Source organism: Chelonoidis abingdonii, chromosome 3 (assembly GCF_003597395.2).
Source record: "Chelonoidis abingdonii isolate Lonesome George chromosome 3, CheloAbing_2.0, whole genome shotgun sequence".
Lineage (NCBI taxonomy): Eukaryota > Metazoa > Chordata > Testudines > Testudinidae > Chelonoidis > Chelonoidis abingdonii.
In genome coordinates this window covers 22,117,610-22,138,649 of record NC_133771.1, presented here as the reverse complement: position 1 = coordinate 22,138,649, position 21,040 = coordinate 22,117,610, and the positions used below count along the sequence as shown (strand labels likewise).

Genomic DNA, 21,040 nt, shown 5'->3' with positions numbered 1-21,040 from the left:
TTCTAGACACATTTTTCACAGAAAGAAAGTAGGAGGCAGATCTTCAGGGGCCATAAAGTAGCATAGCATCAATGACTTCTATGGGGCTTTGCTGATTTATGCTAGCTGATGATCTAGCCCTAGATTTTTACCACCACGTGTTGAAATGGTTGTAGGTTTCAGGTATTGTCCAGATTTGGTTTCACTACTCATTAGACTGAGCATGCTACCATCTAAACAATTGCTTGTCCACCATCACTTTAGTGAACGGACACATCAGCTACCCTTGTGCTTCTTAACAGGAGGCATGGTTATGCCACTCTCGTGTATTGTTTTTATTACTGAAAAGCTAGAGAATACCAAGTCTTCCTGAAAAACCTGACTCCAGGATCCTTGAGCATCCTGTTGAAAAAGGACTTTCTTTGATTGCAGAAATTCTATTTAGGGGTTATTCTACTGGAATTTATTCCTAAATAGCTCTAAGACAATGACTTTTCTTGCAACAGTGAAGAAATACTTGGGAAATCTGTGATTAGTTATTCACCCCTCCAGGCAAGTAACTTTAAGGGTAGCTTCTAATACAATTATAGGAAGCCATAGGGTGGCATTTTCAAAAATGCTCCACATTGGCTTAACTCTTCTTCCACTGAAGTCAAAGGGACTTTAACTGTTAATTTTAGAGGGAGCAGAGTTAGGCCACAACTGATTGCTTTTTCTTTTTTCTTTTTCTTTTTTTTTTAGTTTGTTGCCAACTCTACATAGCCAGAAGTCACCAAACCCTGAAAAGCCACTAGTCAAAAGGATTCACAATTGTCACTAAACAAAATTTCCAGAGAATTCAACAGAGAATTATACATACACACGTGCCTAGACGAGTACAGTCACAAAATCATTCACAGGCAGCTCAATCATGTTAATAAAATCCATTCCACCCTCGTCTTACTGCATTCTGTTGTACACCAAGTCAATATTATGTCTTAGCTGAGTATATCCTCCAAAGGAATCGCATTCCAGGGCTTCTTGGGCTGAGATCACTATAATCTACAGGCAAGGAAAAGAAGTTTGTGGAGGCTAATTAAATACTTTGCTCAGAAACTAATGGAAGCCATATAAGAACCATAGATAGACTTCTGTATCCATCAGTAAGCTTTATCTGAACCAGGCTTCAATATTTTATTTATACACTGTGATGGGGCAAGGCCAGATGGCTACAGTAAAGTACCGAGAAACAGGTATGTTAGCCCCAGGCTAAACAAATCCCTAGTACCCTGGTAACCAAATGGCANATAGAGTCTTCCTGACTTTTTAATACAAGAGAAAAGCATTAAAATAAAGCTTTTTTTGGAAAAATATTTCAGGCCATCTTTATACTGCATAAAGAAGCAACAAACAAACATATACCACAAGCCCACATACCACAAACATACCACAACAAACAACATATACCACAAGCCCACAAACATATACCACAAGCCCACAAGAAGGGAAGATCACTGAGGTGAACAAATCCGCCAATAAGCGCAGGACCCACCAAGGTAGAGGAGGAACTTTGTCACAATACATATTTTACTGCACTCATAAGGGAATAAAAATTGACCATTCATCACAGCTTAGGTAATTAGAACCCAACTTTCAACTCTCATCAGGATATAATAAAGAACAGTACTTACTGGTTAGCAAGTCATTTTATTATAGTGAATCTTATTTTGCACGGTTCAAATCTAATATTGATTTTTTTGTTTCCATAAACAAATTACTGAATACATTATCTTTTGCAATAAAGAGAAAATTATGAATAGAGAACATGGTCATTATTAAAAAATATATGTTAAAGTGCTTTATTGGCTTTTTATTATGTTACGCATTAAAAAGGCAGATTTGAGGGGTGTGACATGGCTTAAATATACTAGCATTTCACTGCTGGAGACCTTGAGGTGCTGGGTTAATTACTTACTTTTCACAGGCACTAAAATTTTACCAAAATATTCAGATTTTTTTAAAAAATGTCTTTTATCACCCCGAAGTTGCTCTTGCCTGGCTAGAAAAATTAAACAGATACCGAAGGGACCTCCATTTCGCATCATTCCAATCCCATGTCTTTATAGAGATGGGTCCAAGCCCTGAAGTTTAGATGGAAAAAGATCCAAACTTCCTACACCTTTCAGTGTCTGTGTATCTATAGATGGCCTGAAATACATCTCCAATCATTTGCTAACTCTTCACCTTGTTCCTGTGCTGACTAGCTGTAGTCGGAAAATCTGTACGCAGATGTGCAGTGTCTAGCCCTGTTTCACTATTGAGCTGGAATTTGTGTCTGACAAGACATCGACACTATATGGCTTTATCTATACTGGGGTAGGGACAACTTTCTCTGGGACTCAATGAGTGCCTGAATAGAGGAAGAACGGTCAGGAACTGGGATTTTAACCTCTCTCTGAACTACAAAGGAGGCTGATTTTAGTGTATCCACAGAAGCATTAACTGGCTGCATCTCATTGAAATGACAGCAAGGGAGGGCAGGTTGCTACAAGGATGGACAAGAGAAAAAGGATCACATTTTCAGTTAACTGAAACATACAGTCTCTTATTCAGCTAATGGTGTGAAGGGGGCCCCACTAGACTGTATTCATGCTTGTAGCCTATGCTGTTTGCTCTAGCCCTTTTTGTCTAGTAATCAGTTACCCAAAGCTCTGCTATATTAATGTTACAATAATTTGACATGACTGTAGTACACAGAATCTATAGTGTTGTATATTTTCTACACCTCTTAAAAAAAAACCCTGAAAATATAAGGCAACATTAGACCATAATAGCACTGTGTAGAAACATAAACTCTTTACCACTTAGAGCTTGTGAAATAATCAGACTTGCTGCTCTCCTAATCATGACAGGTTGACAAATGTAGTGACAATGAAGGATGCAAGCTAACTCCTACCTCCCTTACATACGAGGTCAATGGCGCTTGGATAAGGCAGCCTTGGAGACAAAAAAGAAATAAACTCAAAAGAGACTCATGTCTTGGTTGCTGATAGATTCATTGTCCTGAATGTACTGGAGAATGTCTACCTCATCCATGGTTTGAATCTTGTCCTCTTTCGGCTTTGCTGGAGGGGCTGGACTAACATTGTTCTTAGTGGGGATTAATGGCTTCTTAAGCAATGCCGGTTTACGTGGCAGCCTGGGTTTTGGCTTGGAACTCACTCTCCAGAGCCTCTCTAAATCCTCTTCAACCCTAAGGAAAGAAAATAAAAACACAAATGCACATGTGACTCCTCATTGGAACTGATCGGGAATTTTTGACCAAAAATATTTTTCCTCAGAAAATGCCAATTCACTGAAACTGAAACTTAGAATCATAGATTATTAGGGTTGGAAGGGACCTCAGGAGATCAACCAGTCCAACCCCCTGCTCAAAGCAGGACCAATCCCCAATAACTTCATGGGAAAGGGTTGATTTCAACCAATTTCCCATTCTGAAAATTCTGGAAACTCTGAAATTATCATAGAAAATGGTAAAATGAGACACTAAATGAAAAGTTCCATTTTTTTTAATTTGAAATGACTTTTTATTTAGAAATGCAAGTTAACGTAAAGAAAAAGTTAAAAAAATTGAAACTGAAACAAAACCTTTCCATTGACCCACACTGAATTTTTTTTTCCTGTTCACAGAAGTTTGAGATTGATTTTTTGCCTCAATTTGAAATGGGAAAATTTTTTTGAAATCTCAACATTTTTCATGGGACAGGCGAACACTTTCCTGCCCAGCTCTGCTTCTCGGATGAACAAGATGAACTACAAGTCTAGCTGCTAATGCTGACCTGGATAAAGTTAACCACAGAATGGCTTGTTCACACATGCTCCTGTGAAACAGAAGGCTCCTTTGGTCTGTGTGGACTATACTTTTTTAGGATAACTTTTCCCAACTTTCTAATCAAATAATATTCAAACAACATCAAAACATACAAGGAAAAATTAAAATAAATTAAGGGCATTTATATTGTTTGGTGGGATTGAAAGATGTAGGTATTAGTGTGAGATTTCAGGGTGGGATAAAGCACTCTGCACTGGTCTAACTCTACTGTCGTTGAAGTCAATGGTAAAACATGGGAGCAGGGTCAGTGCTGTACACTTTGAAAAATCCCATCTTTGATCATTCTGAAAGCTGCAGCTGGAAAGCACCTCCCCATTGGCAACAGGATGGGGGAAGTTCTGCCATGCATCAGGTAGTGCTAGATTGAGAGGGTGCACCCCTCTCTGCAGCAGCAATGGCTCCCCAAGAGCAATATGCACAGAGCAAGTGAATATGGGGATAGGGGAAGGGGCAAACCCAGACTCTTCTCTTCTGTGTGGATTCTCTGGTCCTCCCGCTAATGCTGTGGCCTCGGTGGCTGAAATGGGTTTAGTGGAGCAGCTCTGCAGCCACTTTACTATCTAGGGTGGGCAAAGTTCCTTTTAATTGTATCCCTCTTCACATTCTGTGCTGGTTGGGTAGGGACTAGAGACTTGGATTTGGGCCTTATCTCAGATCAGTTACAAAGTATTTTGGCTCTCTGTAATGTTATTTATTATTTGTTCATATTTTCCCCACCACATATCTGCTCCTGTTGCATTAGCGGTGGCTTTGGGGTATACTGGGTGAAATCCTGGCTCCATTGATTGCCTTCCATGTCCCAGTAGGAGTTGCAGCTAAAGCTGGGCAAATGATTTTTAGTAGTGATGGTTCCAAAAAAATTAGTTTGGGTTCAATCAAATCTGAAATTAATACACATTTTGATTAGTCAAAAAAGTTCATTCTGGGTCTCAACATGGGTCTCCAACATCCACTGTGGGTGCCCTAACCAATGAGATAAAGGCTATATGTGGGGGGAAGAGTGAAGCAGCACCACCTCCACTTCTGGTTGTTTTGTGAATAACTGAAAATATTCATGTCCAATTTGTGACTAGTTTCAGGTCAACCAAACCTACAGTTTTAGTCAAATAAACTATTAGTTTGAAAAATTTTGCTCAACTCCACCAGTGACCCACCAGTTCAAAAGCACCCTATGGAGGTACTGTTCCCCTTTCCTCCACGTTGTCTGCTTGCCCATCCTTCAGTCAAACTCATACATTGTTGTGTGCAGACCGGGGCCTCAGATTGTGAGCTTCAGGTCAAGAACTATATCAGGGGTGACCAAGCTGTGGCTCCGGAGCCGCATGCGGTTCTTCAGAGGTTAATGTGAGGCTCCTTACCTAGGCACTAACTCTGAGGCTGGAGCTACAGATGCTAACTTTCCAATGCACTGTGGGATGCTCACTGCTCAGCCCCCTGCTCTGCCCCGAACTCTGCCCCCACTCCACCCCTTCCCCCAAAGCCCCTGCCCCTTCCCCTGAGCCTGTTGTGCCCTCTCTCCTCCTCCCCTTAGCCTCCTGCGCATATGAAACAGTTGATTGCAGCGGGAGGGGAGAGTAGGCGCTGATTGTTGGGGGCTGCCGGCAGGCAGGAGGCGCTGGGGGCTAGGGAGTGGATGGGGGGCTGCTGACGTATTACTGTGGCTCATTGGCAATGTACATTGGTAAATTCTGGCTCCTTCTCAGGCTCAGGTTGGCCACTCCTGAACTATATCATCTGGTCTGTCTGAAAAACACCTAGCACATTGTGGGCAATACCACAGAATCAACCAACAACTAATATTTATCATGGCCTGGGTTTTACTATCTTCATCTTAGATTATAAAAATGGAAAAAAACTCTATCCCTTCTAACTTTTTAAAAAATTAATCAGCAAATTTCCTGTAAAATTTACAAAGGATGGGTCTCCTCTTATCCCATTTCTCAACGTCCACATGTGTTTTCTGTAATAATCTGCCTGCTAGCCCCAGGGTGAGTCCCATTCCTAGAGGTAGCCCTTCGCACAATGACAATTCTCTTTCATTTTGACTGAATTAAATTCTGAAGCTGGCCACAATTAAATAATACATTTTCTGCATTAATATTCTTAGCCCATAAGGAAAAAGAGGCCCTGTGTTCACACATTACAATGGAACAAATGAACCAGAAATATATAACCACAAAGATGTAAATGACAGGGAAAGACTATGGTACATCAAGGCTTGCGCCAATTATTTTCCCTTAGGCACTGGATTATATTTTCCTGTGTTAAATCAAAACAACACACCTTAATATACTGCATGTGCAAACAAGAAGGGTTTGGGCTGTCATCCAGATTGACAAATACAGAGTTGTTTATCTGTAATAATGAGGGTAGAAGTGGGATAAGATATTTAACTAGCAGTGTTGAGTGTTGCTCACATACACAGGATAGAGCTGATTGCTAACTTCAGCGCAGACAAGGACTTGACTTCCAGGAATATCTCAAAGTGATCTTGGGGTTTTTCACTATCCTCTGGAGCATGTACTAAAACTGGGAAGTGTATCCTCTACTATCTATTTCCTCTGACTGCAGGAGACATATGAGCATAGAGTGAGCAGATGTCCTTGTATTGATCAAAAGTCTTAAGGTAAAATTTTCAAAACCATCTAAGTGATTTAGGTGCCTAAATTCCATTTTCAAGAGCGACATACTCGATTTTTTAAAGTATTTAGGCATTACCCGTGCTCAGCGTCACAATGCCTAACTAATTTAGGAGCCTAAATCTCATTTTCAGACGTGTCTTAGGTACTTGGGAGCCAAAATGCCATTCATGGTGAATCGGATTTAGGCTCCTAAATCAGTAAGGCATTGCCACACTGAGCACAGCAATGCCTAAATGCCTTAAAATATCGGGGCCAGCACTTGGCATTCTAAGCCTCACTGAAAGGCAATGGGACTTCAGATTCTAAGTCACTGAAGTGATTCTGAAAATTTTCCCCTACTGTCCCAGGCAAATTAGTGAAGCCAGTTTCACCTCAGTTTCATTAGCTCGAGCCAGGTCTCCAGCCAGCTGCCTTTCCCACTCCCTAGCTGTGCCTGTGCTCAAGATGCAAAGTATCGTTTGAATTATTAACATAGCAAATATGCTCAGTCATTTGTAGCCGCCCAGTATCTCAGAAGGCAAATTATTAAAGCATGCAAAAACTTTTTTTTCTTTTATATCAGAAATAGTTTCAAATAACAAATATAAAAAGCTTTTGAAAAGAAAATTTAAAAGAAGACATTTGCAACTTTTTCATCTGCACTGAATCAGAGGGACCAAAGATTCACCTTGGGCCACGTCTACACTACGGGATAATATCGAATTAGCTAAAATCGGTTTTATAAAACTGATACTATAAATTCGATTTTATGCGGCCACACTAGGCACAGTAATTCAGCGTTGTGCGTCCATGGTCCGAGGCTAACGTCGATTTCTGAAGCGTTGCATTGTGGGTAGCTCTTTCCGTTTAGCTATCCATATTTCCCGCAGTCTGCCCCCGCCTTTGAATTCTGGGTTGAATCATTATTGTCGCAGGTGGGTTCTGGGTAAAACTTCGTTCAGATCATTCCTTCCCTCGGGAAACATCAGCTGATGACATCCTTCGCGCCGTTTCCCCCTGGATTGCCCTGCAGGACGCCATAGCACAGGCAACCATGGAGCCCATTCAGGCGTTTTTTTTTTTCCGGCACTGATGTGACTGGATGCCGCGGACAGGGAGAGGCGATTACTCCAGTGCTACACAGGCAGCATTTCCACTTGCGCTTTTGCATAACAGCAGAGATGGTTACAGTTGTGTCTGTCCGTCCTACTGCCAAGAGTAACTGCAATGAAATGACGGTTATCTCTTCCTCCTTCTGTACTTCGCTGCTATCATGAGTGCCCCTGGGCTGAAATCGGCTGGGGCGCAACGCAAAAGCCAAACATTGGGATGACTCCCCGACGGTCAATCCCTCCCTTATGGTTTTCTAAAAATAGTAGTCAGTCACTGCTAGATAAGGGGCAAGTGTATTAGATGACCAGTGTTCAGATAGCACTGCTGCTCCGTTGCAGGATTTCACAGGGGTGCCCCTGCAACAAACCCCACCTGTTGCTTCCCTTCTCCGCCCAACCCTCCTGGGCTACCGTGGCTAGGTGTCCTGCCCATTTGTTGTATGATGTAACATAAGAATCAGAATAAGAAACATGATAGTGACATACAAGTGAGGGGGAGCAGCCCTCCCGCGCGATATAGTCCAGCAGACATTTAAGTGGTGTGTGGGGAGGAGGAGCACAGCGATGCTGCCTGCTATAGACAGTCCAGAATTTTCTTTACACAGGAAAGGGAGGGGACTGATTTGAAGCTCAGCCCCCAGTTGCTATGATAAGACGGTTATAGCCTTCTGTCTATCTACTGGGAGTGGACCAGGAATCATTCCTGTTCTTACCCAGCGGGCCCCCATATTCAGTTAAAAAAGCATTGGAGCACTCAGGGGTTCATGAGGACCATTACCATCCTATTGCACCAGTCTAACCGGAGGAGAGAGAGCGGATACTGCTTCTTCACTGCAGCAGCATCGCGTCTACCAGCAGCTTCAGTACACATAGGGGTGCATGAAAGAAGTCAAGAAATATTTCTTTCCCTTTCATTTCACGTGGTGGGAGGGGGCGAAAGAAACTGATGAGCTATTCCCGAACATGCCAGGACACGGTGTTTGAACCTACAGACACTGGGAGCCTCAGCTAAGAATGACATAACTTTTCAGAGGACTGCTGTGGACTGTGAGATAGCTTGGGATCCTCAGTACCCCCTCCCTCCTCCGATGAGACGTCAATTTGATTCTTTGGCTTTCCGTTTACACTTGTCATGGCAGCGCTGTTTGTAGGCCTTGGACATTTTTTCAAACGCTTTGGCATTTCGTTCTTCTGTAACGGAGCTCTGATACAACAGATTGTCTTCCCATTAAACGATCAGTATCCTATCTCTCCCGTACGTCCATGCTGGAGCTCTTTTTGGTATTTGGGACTGCATCGCAACCGTTGGCTGAATCAGAGACTCCAACGCTGGGCAACACGAAATGTAATTCAAAAGTTCGCAGGACTTTTCCTGTTTACCTTGCCCGCGTCCATCCGAGTTCAGATTGCTGTCCAAGCATCAGTTGGTGCACTGTGGGATACCGGCCGGAGGCCAATAACGTCGATTTCCGTCCACACTAACCATAATCCGATATGTTAATATCGAATTTAGCGCTACTCCTCTCGTCAGGGAGGAGTACAGAAATCAATTTAAAGAGCCCTTTATAGCGATATAAAGGGCGTTGTAGTGTGGACGGGTACAGCGTTAAATCGATTTAACGCTCTTTAAATCGATTTAAACGCATAGTGTAGACCAGGCCTTGGTCTCTCTCACTCCTAGGCTACCCAGTTGATGGCATAAACTGGGATTCCCAGACGCTACATAGATGGCATGATATTGAAAAATTAATTAAGCTGGCATCAGTGTTCACCACTGCCATGGTCTAGTCAATACTTAGCTTAACAGAGTTCAGACAGTATGAACAAATGTCCAGGCAATTGGCTATGAACTTACAAGTTTCTGCCAAGTTGTTTCAAAACCACAGATTTTATAATCTGAAGTAAATACCCCTGAATACCAGAGGGGATAGAAGGATCTGTGACGCTAGGCAAGGTTACTGAGACGTGCAGTGTTTTTTTTTTTACTATTTTATTTCTTTCTTTTTTTTTTTTTTAAATAAAATCCCTTTCAGTTCAACTCAGGGTAGAACAATTACAGAGATGGAACAGACCTTTTCGGGTGTGATCCAGCCAAGCACTTTAGCACGTGCTGAACTTTAAGCATGTGAGTAATCCCATTTGTTAGAGTTACGAATGAGTTTAAGAGCATCAGTGCCCTAGTGCTCAGGGCAGGACTGTTCCATACAGGGCGCCCTCTGGTGCTTTGTCAAGTCTGATCTTAAAAATCTCTCATGGGACTAAGCCTCTAGCCTGTCACCTGGAAGACTACTGCCTAGGCTAAAAGGCTATGAGTGTGAGGAAACATTTCCTGATCCTTGGCCTATTTTTTTGTTGTTGTTGTTAATTTCACCTCATCACACCTTAATCCTTTGGATACCCTAAACAATTCCTTCAGATACTTCTAGTCAGTAACCATGTCCCCAAGCTACACCACTGCCCTCTGTCGTCCTTCAGTAAAGCTCTACACATCCTTGATGTAATTTCACTGAAGTCAGAGTTGTTCCAGGGATAAATTTTACCCATTAGGGTTATATTCAGACCCTTTCCTCTGCCTTCATGGCTCAAGTGGGGTTCTGCTGTGCAAGAGGAAGGATGAATAGGGAGGGAGTGGAAGGAGATCCCCTCTATGGTGTGACATCTTGCTCCATATAATCTTGCTGCATGGCAAAGCATAGGTGAGGGGTAGGGGATGAAGAATGGATCTGGGTGAGGCTAGACAGCCCATGGGGATTATGTTTGATAGGAGCCTCTACGGAGTGGTTGCACAGGCATTTTGTGCCTGATGTTGATGGTGGGGTTCTCCTCCCTCTCCCATGCACCTTCCAAACACCCAGCCCGGCTACCCAAGCCAAGCACTTGGCTCTGGGTTTTCACCTTAATATCCCCTCCAGAATTTGTCACGTCAGCCCTTAATCATGTTTGTATTAGAGTTAGTTGAAAAATTCCCGTGTGATATTGAACCAGAGACCAAACTGCTGCCACATATCCCCAGGACAGATCCTTGTTCTCTGGTACACTATGTAATAAGTAATAATTCTATCCCTTCCTCCCCCACTGCACAAATACTGAGTGAATCAGCAGCCTAGAGTGACAAAGCTCTGGCCTTACACAATGCACACAGAGAGATCAGGTATAGATTCCAGGACCTCAAACCACAAATGTAAAGGCTCGACTAGGTGCTTTCAGTGTTGTTGTAGCCGAGTTGGTCCCAGGATGTGAGAGATGCATTGGACATTCTGCTGGTGAAACAGACAAGCTGTCGAGCTTCACAGAGTTCCCCTTCAAGTCCTGTAGGTCAAGGGTGACCATATTTTCCCCAAGGGAAAATGGGACACTCCTGGGCTAGCCCAAGCCCTCCTTGAGGTCCCTCAGTCCTCCCACGCTTGGGCCTCCCTGAGCCCTCCCTGTCTCCCGCCCACTGGTGCTTGGGGCCGACCAAAGTCACCCCACTACCTGCCTGCGACAACCCACCGCACCGCCAGCCTGCAACCCCCCTACCACACCTGGTCCAAGCTCCCCGCCCCCCCGCTACCCTCACTGCACGCACGGCCACATGGCTGGTGGGCCAAACCTCCCCTGCTGCCCACCTGCAGGGCTGGTGGTCCAAGCCCCCCACTGCACACCCGCGCATGAAGCTGCCTGAGGTCCCCCTGCACATGGGTCAGGCCGGCCTGCCTGGACTGCTCTCTGCAGCCCTCCCTCCAGTGCAGGGCTAGTGTTGGCATTGCCCTCGCCACATGCTCCTCTGCGCCCCACTAGGGGTTCCACGTGTGAGGGGGTCAGCTGCGAGGTGACATGCTGCTCACAGTTTGCTCTCCCTGCCATGGGGCCAGCAGAGCTCCTCCACCCGGGAGAGCAGGGATTCTCCCACCACAGGTAAGCGGGGACCCCCTTGTTCACAGGCTGCCCCAGGCCCCAGGTGGAGGGGGTGGACACTGTGCTCTGGCTTTGCACCCGTGCAAGGCGGGAGCTGATGGCGGCACAGCGGGAGTGCTGCCCAGTAGGGAAGGGGGGCGGTGGGACAGGAGCAGCAACAGGAACGGGGGGGGAGCAGCGGAGTCTGGGCTGCTCCTGGGCACACTCTCACTGCTCATCCCTAGCACTGCTGCCACTGGAGGAGGCAGCAAGGGAGAGTCCGGCGCTAGCGTGCGCTGGAGAGAGCGAAGGGGGGAGCATAGCTGCCTGCTGGCCCCCTCTGCTGGCTCTGTGCTGCGATCCCAGCAAATACAGGACAATTTGCCCTTATTTAACTAAAAGTTGAAACACCTGGAAGAAGGCTTAAAAAGGGGATGTCTGGTTACCTTATGTAGGTCCTCCTTTGTAGTTCAAAAGCTTGTCCATTTCACCAACAGTTGGTCCAATGAAAGCTATTACTCACCTTGCTCTCCATAAGGTGTAGCATTTGTCAAGGTCAGACATTCTGTCTCCTAGAAGGCAGGGATACGCATGCCATTGGCCATTAACCTGGTTGGTTATTGTGATTTTCAGAAATCTGGAGTTGCACTTTAAAATCTTAGTTACCTTTAGTCATAGCAGCTAAAATGTTTATTGCACAGTCCTAAAACACCAAACAATATATGGCCTCAAAATGTTGCTTAATAGAAATAATAATTTAAAAAAAAACCCAGAACCTGATACTGGAGAACAGTTCAGTTTCAAACAGGTCTATGAACTGATAGTCCTAGATTTTGAAAGACATGGGTTAGCTAGAGATCTTTTACAGAGCACATAGTACCCAATGTGCGATCTTTGTCTCACAAGCCACTTTCAGTGCTGTTGTGCAAGTCAGGATGTCTGATGCTTTGTTGCTTGATCATGAAAGACATAGTTAACAACAACATGAAATGCCTTAGGTCAAGGTGGAACCAAGGACTTACATTTCTTGGCAAGTAACTATACCATGTATAACTATCACATTTAACTTCCAGCTGGGGAAAAAATGAAACCTAGCAACAGCACAGAGCTCTTCTCACATGAAAACATTTGTTTAAAAGATTATAGGGCACAGATATCCACCTACTGAAGTCTTCTCCCAAAGTCTGACTTCTCTCGGAAAAGGAGCACTGTAGTATTTGAAATTCTTGTCATAATAATGTGCTGATTCAACTACAGTGCAGATTCTAAGTAGTAATGGAAAATAGCATTTTTTTTTTCCTGGCATAAAAAAAGTATCTCCTATTAAAAATAAAAGGCTTATAACAAATTCAGCTGTGTGAAGTTAAGGTCGAGATGTGGATTCTGAAAGGGAAAAAGATTTTATGTAGAGAAACAGGTAATGCCGCCATCACATAGACCAGTCTGTTCATATGTTATAGAGGGATAGCTCAGTGGTTTGAGCATTAGCCTGCTAAACCCAGGCCTGTGAGTTCAATCCTTGAGGGGGTCACTTAGGGATCTGGGACAAAATCAGTACTTGGTCCTACTAGTGAAGGCAGGGGGCTGGACTCAATGACCTTCAGGGTCCCTTCCAATTCTAGGAGGTAGGATATCTCCATTAATTTATAAGCCTTTTCCTCTACCCAGCGTCTGTCTTGTCTATTTAGACTGCAAGCTCTTCAGGGCAGAGACCATCTCCTATATCTGTACAGTGCCTAGTGCAGTGGGACCCACTCTTGGTTGGTCCCTGGACACTACTGTAATAAACATGATTAATAAATAATACAAAATGATGTTAGTGGTGAAAGAATCGCAAACGTTCCCACTTGGATCAGATAAGCAACAAAGAGCTGCATGCTTTAGCCAGAGATAATGGGAATCTTTTTGAGCTCGAAATTGTGCTAGAAGTTCCATGAGAACAGACTGTCCATCTTGCCCCATCTACAGCCTGGTCTATGGCTAACTATTAGATTGACCTAGCTACATTCCTCAGGGCAGTGAAAAATTTTGCATCTTGTGCAACCTAGTTAGGTCGACCTAACCTCCATTGTAGATGCAGCTAGGCCAATGGAAGAATTCTTCTGTCAACCTAGCTCTGAGAGGTGGATTACCTACATTGATTGAAAAACCCCTTCCACTGATGTAGGATGTGTCTACATAACATTTCAGTCTTGCAGCTCTTCAGGCTACAGTCCCAACACAAAGTTCTCAGGAAAACATACTGAGTTCCCTCCCCCACAACAAAAATGTTATTCGTCACACTGGATAGTCACAATTTAGATTAATGGGGTGTAGGAAGTTGATTGCATTAAGACTACGCCACGCTTTGCCCGGTGCATGAATTTGCACATCTGCAGAATGAGTCACTAGGCTGATGCATGAAACAAATGGAACCTGAGATACTATAGCTTGAAAGTTTTAGCAACACAAATGGCTTGGCGTGCAAGCCTACTATTACTTGCATCAGATGGAGCACTAAATCAGATGAAGAGTTATTAGACTGACATTAAAGCAGAGACTAGGACCAAAAGGAAACATTAAAATAATCTCGTGAATTTTAATATGAAATAGAAAGAGCCCTAGTGCCAAGTATCAGAACTATGGATAGCCAGATGAAAACTGTAGGTGCTGGGTATTATAAGCAGCAACTGGACTTAGGACCATCCTCAAACCTAATACTAAGAATCTGGGTTCAGTAAATTCCATCCAACCCATCTGCACCCACAAATCAGCAATCTTGTATCACCAGGTAGGATCGTCCACGGTAGCCTGGGCTCCTCCCCTCTGCCCTCATGCTGGAGAGGGATGAGCCATGGGCATGCTACACCCTGTTACCCCTTGCAGTGCAGTTGCATTCATTTTCATAAGAGTGGCCATACTAGGTCAGACCATCTAGCCCAGTATCCCATCTTCCAACAGTGGCCAATGCCAAGTGCTTCAGAGGGAATGAACAGAACAGGTAATCACGAGGTAATCCATCCCCTGTCACCCACTCCCAGCTTCTGGCAAACAGAGGCTGGAGACACCATCCCTGCCCCTCCTGGCTAATAGCCATTGATGGATCTATCCTCCATGAATTTATCTAGCTCTTTTTTGAACCCTGTTATAGTTTTGACCTTCACAACATCCTCTGGCAAGGAGTGCTACAGGCTGATTGTGCGTTTGTGTGAAAAAATCCTTCCTTTTGTTTGTTTTAAACCTTCTGCTTATTAATTTCATTTGGTGAACCCTAGTTCTTGTATTATGCGAAAGAGTAAATAACATTTCCTTATGTACTTTCTCCATTCCAGTCATGATTTTATAGATCTCTATTATATCCCTCTTTAGTTGTTAATTTTCCAAGCTGAAAAGTCCCAGTTTTATTACACTCTCCTCATATGGAAGCTGTTCCATAACTCTAATCATTTTGCAGATCTTTTCTGTACCTTTTCCAATTCCAATATATCTTTTTTGAGATGGGGCGACCACATCTGCATACAGTATTCAAGATATGGGCTTACCATGGATTTATATAGATTAGGGCTGTCAAGCGATTAAAAAAATTAATTGCAATTGTTAAACAATAATGGAATACCATTTATTTAAATATTTTTGGATGTTTTTCTACATTTTCAAATATATTGATTTCAATTACTACAACACAGAATACAAAGTGTACAATGCTCACTTTATATTTATTTTTATTACAAATATTTTCACAGTAAAAAACAAAAGAAATAGTATTTTTCAATTCATCTCATACAAGTACTGTAGTGCAATCACCTCATCATGAACACTGAACTTACAAATGTAGAATTATCGCTCAGATAAACAAACTTGGTCACTATTTGCAGCAGATAATGTTGCCCGCTCCCTGTTTACAGTGTCATCTGAAAGTGAGAACAGGCGTTTGCATGGCACTGTTGTAGCTGGCATCGCAAGATATTTACGTGCCAGATGCGCTAAAGATTCATATGTCCCTTCATCTTCAATAACCATTCCAGAGGACATGTGTCCATGTTGATGATGGGTTCTGCTCAATAACAATCCAAAGCAGAGCTGACCGATGCATGTTCATTTTCATCATCTGAGTCAGATGCCACCAGGAGAAAATTGATTTTCTTTTGTGGTGGTTCAGGGTCTGTACTTTCCGCATCTGAGTGTTGCTCTTTTAAGACTTCTGAAAGCATGCTCCACACCTCGTCCCTCTCAGATTTTGGAAGGCACTTAAGATTCTTAAACCTTGGGTCGAGTGCTGTAGCTATTTTTAGAAATCTCACATTGGTATCTTATTTGCGTTTTGTCAAATCTGCAGTGAGAGTGTTCTTAAAATGAATATGTGCTGGGTCATCATCTGAGACTGCTATAACGTGAAATATATGGCAGAATGCAGGTAAAACAAAGCTGAAGACATACAGTTCTTCCCAAAGGAATTCAGTCACAAATTTAATTAATGCATTATTTTTTAACAAGCATGATCAGCATGGAAGCATATCCTCTGGAATGGTGGCTAAAGCATGAAGGGGCATACAAATGTTTAGCATATCTGGCATGTAAATACCTTGCAGTGCCATCTACAAAAGTGCCATGCAAATGCCTGTTCTCACTTTCTGGTGACATTGTAAATATGAACCAGGCAGCAGCATCTCCTGTAAATGTAAACAAACTTGTTTGTCTTAGCGATTGGCTGAACAAGAAATAGGACTGAGTGCACTTGTAGACTCTAAAGTTTTACACTGTTTTGTTTTTGAGAGCAGTTATGTAACAAAATCAACATTTGTAAATTGCACTCTCCTGATAAAGAGATTGCACTACAGTACTTGTATGAGGTGAACTGAAATATACTATTTGTTTTGTTAATCATTTTTACAGTGCAAATATTTGTAATAAAAACAACAAAGTGAGCACTGTACACTTTGTATTGTGTTGTAATAGAAATTAATATATTTGAAAATGTAGAAAAACATCCAAAAATATTCAATACATTTCAATTGATATTCTATTGTTTAACAGTGTGATTAATCGTGATAAATTTTTTTTGAGTTAATCACATGATTTAACTGCGATTAATTGACAGCCTTAATATAGAGACAATATGATATTTTCTGTCTTATTATCTATCCCTTTCTTAATGATTCCCAACATTCAGTTAGCTTTTTTGACTGCAGTGTTACATTGAGTGGATGTTTTCAGACAACTATCCACAATGACTCCAAGATCTCTGAGTAGTAACAGCTAATTTAGATCCCACCATTTTATATGCATAGTTGGGATTATGTTTTCCAATGTCCATTACTTTGCATTTCTCAACACTGAATTTCATTTGCCATAGCCTCCTATACATTCTGGGGCTACTGAGAGTGTGTTGCCCTGCAGGACCCTGAGATTATGAGATTTCAGGCCTCCAGCGCACTTGGAAGCCCCAGAAGGCAGGAAAGGGTGAATGAAGCCACAATGCCAGAACCCAGGGGAAGGTATCTCATCAAGATTCCCCACCACCACCACACACACTTGTTGAGTCCAGGAAAGCTGACCTCAGAGGAGATCCTTTAATAAGAGCAACCAATACGCATGGTAGGGAGGAGCTGTGTTGGAGTGGACAGGGGGATTTTGTGGCAAAGCAAAAGCCTTGTGGTGTGTGGAAAATTATCTCAATCAGGGGTGGGCAAACTACAGTTGATCCGGCCCGCCACTTGTTTTAATCTGGCCCTCAAGCTCCCGCTGGGGAGTAGGTTCTGGAGCTTGCCCCGCTCCAGTGCTCAGGCCGGGGAGCAGGTTCAGGGGCCACTCCATGTGGCTCCCGGAAGCAGCGGCATGGCCCCGCTCCGGATCAGCCAGGGGGCTCCGCTCTGCATGCTGCCCCCACCCCAAGCACTGCTCCCGCAGCTCCTATTGGCTGGGATCTCAGGCCAATGGGAGCTGCAGGGGCAGCACCTGCAGATGGGGCAGTGTGCAGAGCCACCTGGCCGCAGATCCACATAAGAGCCAGAGGAGGGACATAGCCGCTGCTTCCAGGAGCCACTTGAGATGAGTGCCGCAGGAGCCTGCACCCCTGAGCTTCTCCCCATGCACCAACCTCCTGGCCTGATCCCCCTTACACTCTCCAAACCCTTGATCCCAGCCCAGAGCACCCTCCTACTCCTCAAACTCCTTATCCTCATCCCCACCCCAAAGCTCGCACCCGCAGCCAGAGCCTTCATTCCCTCCCTGCACCCCACTCCCCAGCCTGGAGCCCCCTCTTGCACCCTGAACTCCTCATTTCTGGCCCCACCCTAGAGCCTGCACCCCCAACCAGAGAGCCCTCACCCCCTCCCGCACCCAACTCCAGTTTTGTGAGCATCCATGGCTCACCATACAATTTCTATTCCCAGATGTGGCCCTTGGGCCAAAAATTTTTCCCACCCCTATGTTAGAGGCCTGTGAAAGTGAGTGGAAGGAGGAAGAGGAGCCAATCTACTTTTATTAGGAGCTACTGCTACACAGGAGGAGAAAGTAGCAGCTGCCTTCTGGGACCAAAGTCCCCAGTGGGATGGGAGCTATTAATCTCTTTAAATCATAATCATTTTCCATATTAACAATAATCCGACTATGACACATAATCCTTGTGGAATAGCATCTGGAGGTAGTAGAAACCTCAAAGGGGGTTTCCCAGTGGAGTCCATTTAGCTACATACATATACAGAGGGGATTGGGTTTACTCACCTAATGTAATAAAGCATAAAACAAGGGATCTGCTGTTCTCTTGATTCATGGGAAAGTTATGTGGATAAATCTCTTGGTGTCCACAAGAGAACACAGCCCAAGACTGTACAACAAGTCACTTTAGGACTAAAAGCTAATCTCAGATAAGTGGGCATGTACTAGCAAGGTCTTGTGTACTCTACCACTGGACATGCACGTGTGAGCTCTCCTCCACATAATCTCAGTTAGTGGTTACTACTAGAGGGGGGAAATCAGGACATTTTGTTTGTATTCACAGGTTTTAGAATACAGTCATACTTCACTTATGCTTATGCTTAGTACAGTATATCCCTTAATCATACTATCTAACACTAAATGCATCTGTTTGATCTAAGGCAGCTATTTGCAAGGATCTTGACTTCAGGACTTCACTTAGGTTATGGTGCTGACTTGATTTCAGGCTTCCTCTGCTCCATTTTTCATTTCAAGGGGCACTGGTAGATGGTTTTAGGCCCTGCATTTAAGCTCTCTGAAATGGGTTTTCAAAAGGGCTTCACGTATATATAATATGATGAGACAACTATGTCTTTTTCAAAGGTGACTTGCAGATCAGTATTAAGTGTATTTTGTGTGCTGCATGTACTAAACAACAAGGATAAAAGAGCTGTTCATCTCATGTGGTTTTTAACCTCTCCTCCTCTTTCCTTCTCCATCGTACTTCCCACTATTTCATATCCCATCCCGTGGAGTTTCTTTTTCCAAAGTGATGCTCTGGGTTGTAATGTCACAGAGACTTCCCTATCCCCACTGGGGCACAATGATTTGGGGGAAGGCTCAGGAAGATCCCTTTAAAAAATATTTTATGTCCCCCATGGATTTGGAGAGAGACATATTAAGATCCCTGTCTGGCCTCCTCTGTCCCTACCCTAGTATGCAAGCACCAGCAAGCTAGGATGCAATGCTTGTTGATGTATCTGGATGGGCTGATCGGAATTCTGGAACTAATGGGATAGGGATTAAGTTTAAAATCACTTGTGCACTGAGCGGTCTCTGGACTTTGCTGTTTAAATAATTCAGTATTTGACCCTTCATTAGATCCTTACACAGATATCAGTTCCTCGAACACTAACACAAACTTTGCCAACAACGACAAAGATCCCACTGCTGTTAGGGGCCCCAGTTTTGGGCGCCCAACTTGAGACAACTTGGGGCTGGATTTTCAGAAGTGCCATGAGGTGCAGTGGAATGCAATGGGAGCTGCAGATAATCTGTGCTTCTGGAAATCAGGCCACAAGTGTCACTAGTTCGGCATCAAAAATTGAGGTACCCAGAATCAGTGACTGTGTGTAAAAGTTAAGCTGCAAGGCTTCTGGTTTCACAGATATATTCTCATTGGGGTGAAAAGAAGAATTCCACTAGGTTAACCCAGCAGGAGCGCACCTGGCACCTCACATCATTCCTGTTCTATTTTGCTTCCCATCATGTCCATAATCAGACATTTCTTTCTCCCCATGTTCTATATTTTTCGGGTCTTCTGCTAATTTCCATCCTTCATTATTTCTCATCCTCCAATAGCTCTTCCTTACTCCTGCTATTTCTCTCAGTTCAGTTTACCTGCTCTCTGCTATGTCCGGAGGGCACTATCTTTCTACATCCCTACCAGGGATAAGATTTGTCTCTAGAGCAAGAATGAGTCCCGTGTCATTTTCCAGTTGGGTCACACACTTGATTTTCTGCTGGGCTTCCCCTACTCGTTTCCAACTGAATGTTGGCATTGCCAGCTACTGAAGGCATTGATACTGGCACTGTGACAATTCAGGGAAAAAAATCAGTCATAACTTAAAGAATTAGTATCTTCTACCTCTTTTTTCATTGTCACCAGCTCTAGCAATTGATCGACTGTTGCTATCTTCTTCAACACCAAATCTATAGAATGGTATGGTCTGCCAGTCAAACAGCGAGCTTCAGGGGTCTCTTTCACTGTGACTGAGCAGGGAAGCCTGCATAATTTGACATGCATTAATATGACAAATGGTCAGGCTCTTTCCACTGCTTTCATGGCTAATGGAGGAATTACACTAAATTACACTTTTGTTCTAGTTATATGAACAATTTGGGTCAAGCGTTTTATGCCTAGATTAGCAGCACAGGATAAAGCAGACATGAAAAGCTGTGAATGTGTGTGTTCACTCCCAACATGCCACCTCAGTAAACTGAGTTATGTCTTGTCACATCATGTTGTGTAAATATCAGATGTGCCCCCAAAGTGTAAGAGGAGATGGCATATAACCTAACTTAACCTCTGCATAAACTAAGCCAGGTATTTGTGCCGTGATACGTTAGTACTAAGGCATTTTGTATAAACAACAGAGGCTGCAAAACTACCAGCTCCAAGGAATTAAGACCACACATCAAAATATTTTGTCTCTATTCTGGACTGGTTACTAAAGTAGGATACTAAAAAACTGGATAGCAATTGATAGCATGAGCAAATAGGTGATCCCGCAGTTAGCGGGCCAGCCTGGGACTCGGGAGACCCACATTCAACTCCTTGCACTGCCACACACTTCCCGTGGGAGCTTATTTTCTCTGAGCCTTAATTCCCTATTTATAATGTGGGAATGAATGGAGCAGCAAAACTGCCTCAATAGGAGTATTGCAAGGATAAATACATTAAATTGAGAGGCACCCAGATACTATGGTACCTGGGGCCACATTAAGTACTTTAGATAGAGGGAGGGGATGTTCATGAATGCTTCCTCCTACCTCAGAGCCTCCTGATAATCAGATCTTGCATAGTTCTGATTAAAATATAAATACATGTCATAAGAGACATTGTTTAAATAAAAAGGCAGCCGAGTCTAGTGGCTTGAGCACAGCATCCAAGCACTGATCACCTA

The 21,040-nt window shown here is 43.5% G+C and overlaps 1 protein-coding gene across 1 annotated transcript in view; it reads right to left on the bottom strand.

The window, feature by feature from the left end:
- Positions 1 to 1,645: 1,645 nt before the first annotated feature.
- HS1BP3 (HCLS1 binding protein 3) overlaps positions 1,646 to 21,040 on the bottom strand; it is a 77,883-nt gene continuing 58,488 nt past the window's right edge. Inside the window, exon 7 of the mRNA XM_032770046.2 lies at positions 1,646 to 3,211. Within this exon, the coding sequence (XP_032625937.1) occupies positions 2,980 to 3,211 (232 nt within the window). The 3' untranslated portion in view covers positions 1,646 to 2,979. The remainder of the gene's footprint in view (positions 3,212 to 21,040) is intronic.